Source organism: Aureococcus anophagefferens (assembly GCF_000186865.1).
Source record: "Aureococcus anophagefferens unplaced genomic scaffold AURANscaffold_356, whole genome shotgun sequence".
NCBI lineage: Eukaryota > Pelagophyceae > Pelagomonadales > Pelagomonadaceae > Aureococcus > Aureococcus anophagefferens.
In genome coordinates, this window is record NW_008705879.1 from 7032 (window position 1) to 7879 (window position 848).

The 848-nt window shown below is 68.6% G+C and overlaps 1 protein-coding gene across 1 annotated transcript in view; it reads left to right on the forward strand.

The window, feature by feature from the left end:
• Positions 1 to 783, forward strand: part of AURANDRAFT_68768 (hypothetical protein) — a gene marked incomplete at both ends in the record, with an annotated part of 4372 nt that extends 3589 nt beyond the window's left edge. The window contains 2 exons of the mRNA XM_009044494.1: positions 9 to 267; positions 473 to 783. Coding sequence (XP_009042742.1) covers positions 9 to 267; positions 473 to 783 — 570 coding nt within the window. The remainder of the gene's footprint in view (positions 1 to 8; positions 268 to 472) is intronic.
• Positions 784 to 848: the final 65 nt, after the last annotated feature.

An 848-nucleotide genomic window follows, 5' to 3' on the forward strand; every position in this document is an offset into this window, starting at 1 on the left:
TTCGGCAGCTCCGTCGCCGCCGTCGGCGACGTCGACGGCGACGGCCGGTCCGAGGTCGTCGTCGGCGCGCCGTTCTGGGACGCGCCGGGCCGCGTCGACAGCGGCGGCGTCTTCGTCTACGGCCTCGCCGCGGACGGGTCCGTGCGGTCGACGCAGACCTACGGCGCGCGGAACCGGGGCAGCGTCCACCTCGGGTCCAGCGACAACTTCGGCGTCTCCGTCGCCGCCGTCGGCGACGTCGACGGCGACGGCGCGCCGGACGTCGCGGTCTGTGTGGAAACCAACCACTGGTTTGGGTGGTCCTGACCAAACTTCAGAATTCTCTAGCTCGGTCAAATCGACGTCGATTCGGCTGATTTTTGGACGAATCGATTGCTCTCGTCGAGTTCTCGAAGCACAGCCAAAGCGCTTGCGTCGAAACCGTCACATAGGCGCACATTGAAGTCGGGTTGAAGATTTGGTTTCCACACAGGTCGCGGTGGGCGCGCACAAGTACGACGACCCGGAGACGGGCCTGGAGAACGTGGGCTGCGTCTACATCTGCTACATGGACGCGAAGCGCACCGGCGTGCGCGACTGCGTCCGGCTGGCGGCCGCGCGCCACGCGAACGTGCTCGACGACCCCTACCCGTCGCTGCGGACGAACGACTACTTTGGCGTGTCGCTGGCCTCGCTGGGCCGGGACGGCGACGGCCATCTGGAGCTGCTGGTGGGCGCGTCGGGCGTCGACGACGGCGGCGCGCGGGCCGGCGCGGCGTTCCTGCTGACCGTCGACAAAGACGGGTCCGTGCTGAAGCACCGAAAATACTCCGCGGCGACGGAGCCGCGCCTCGCGCTCCGCGGGGCGA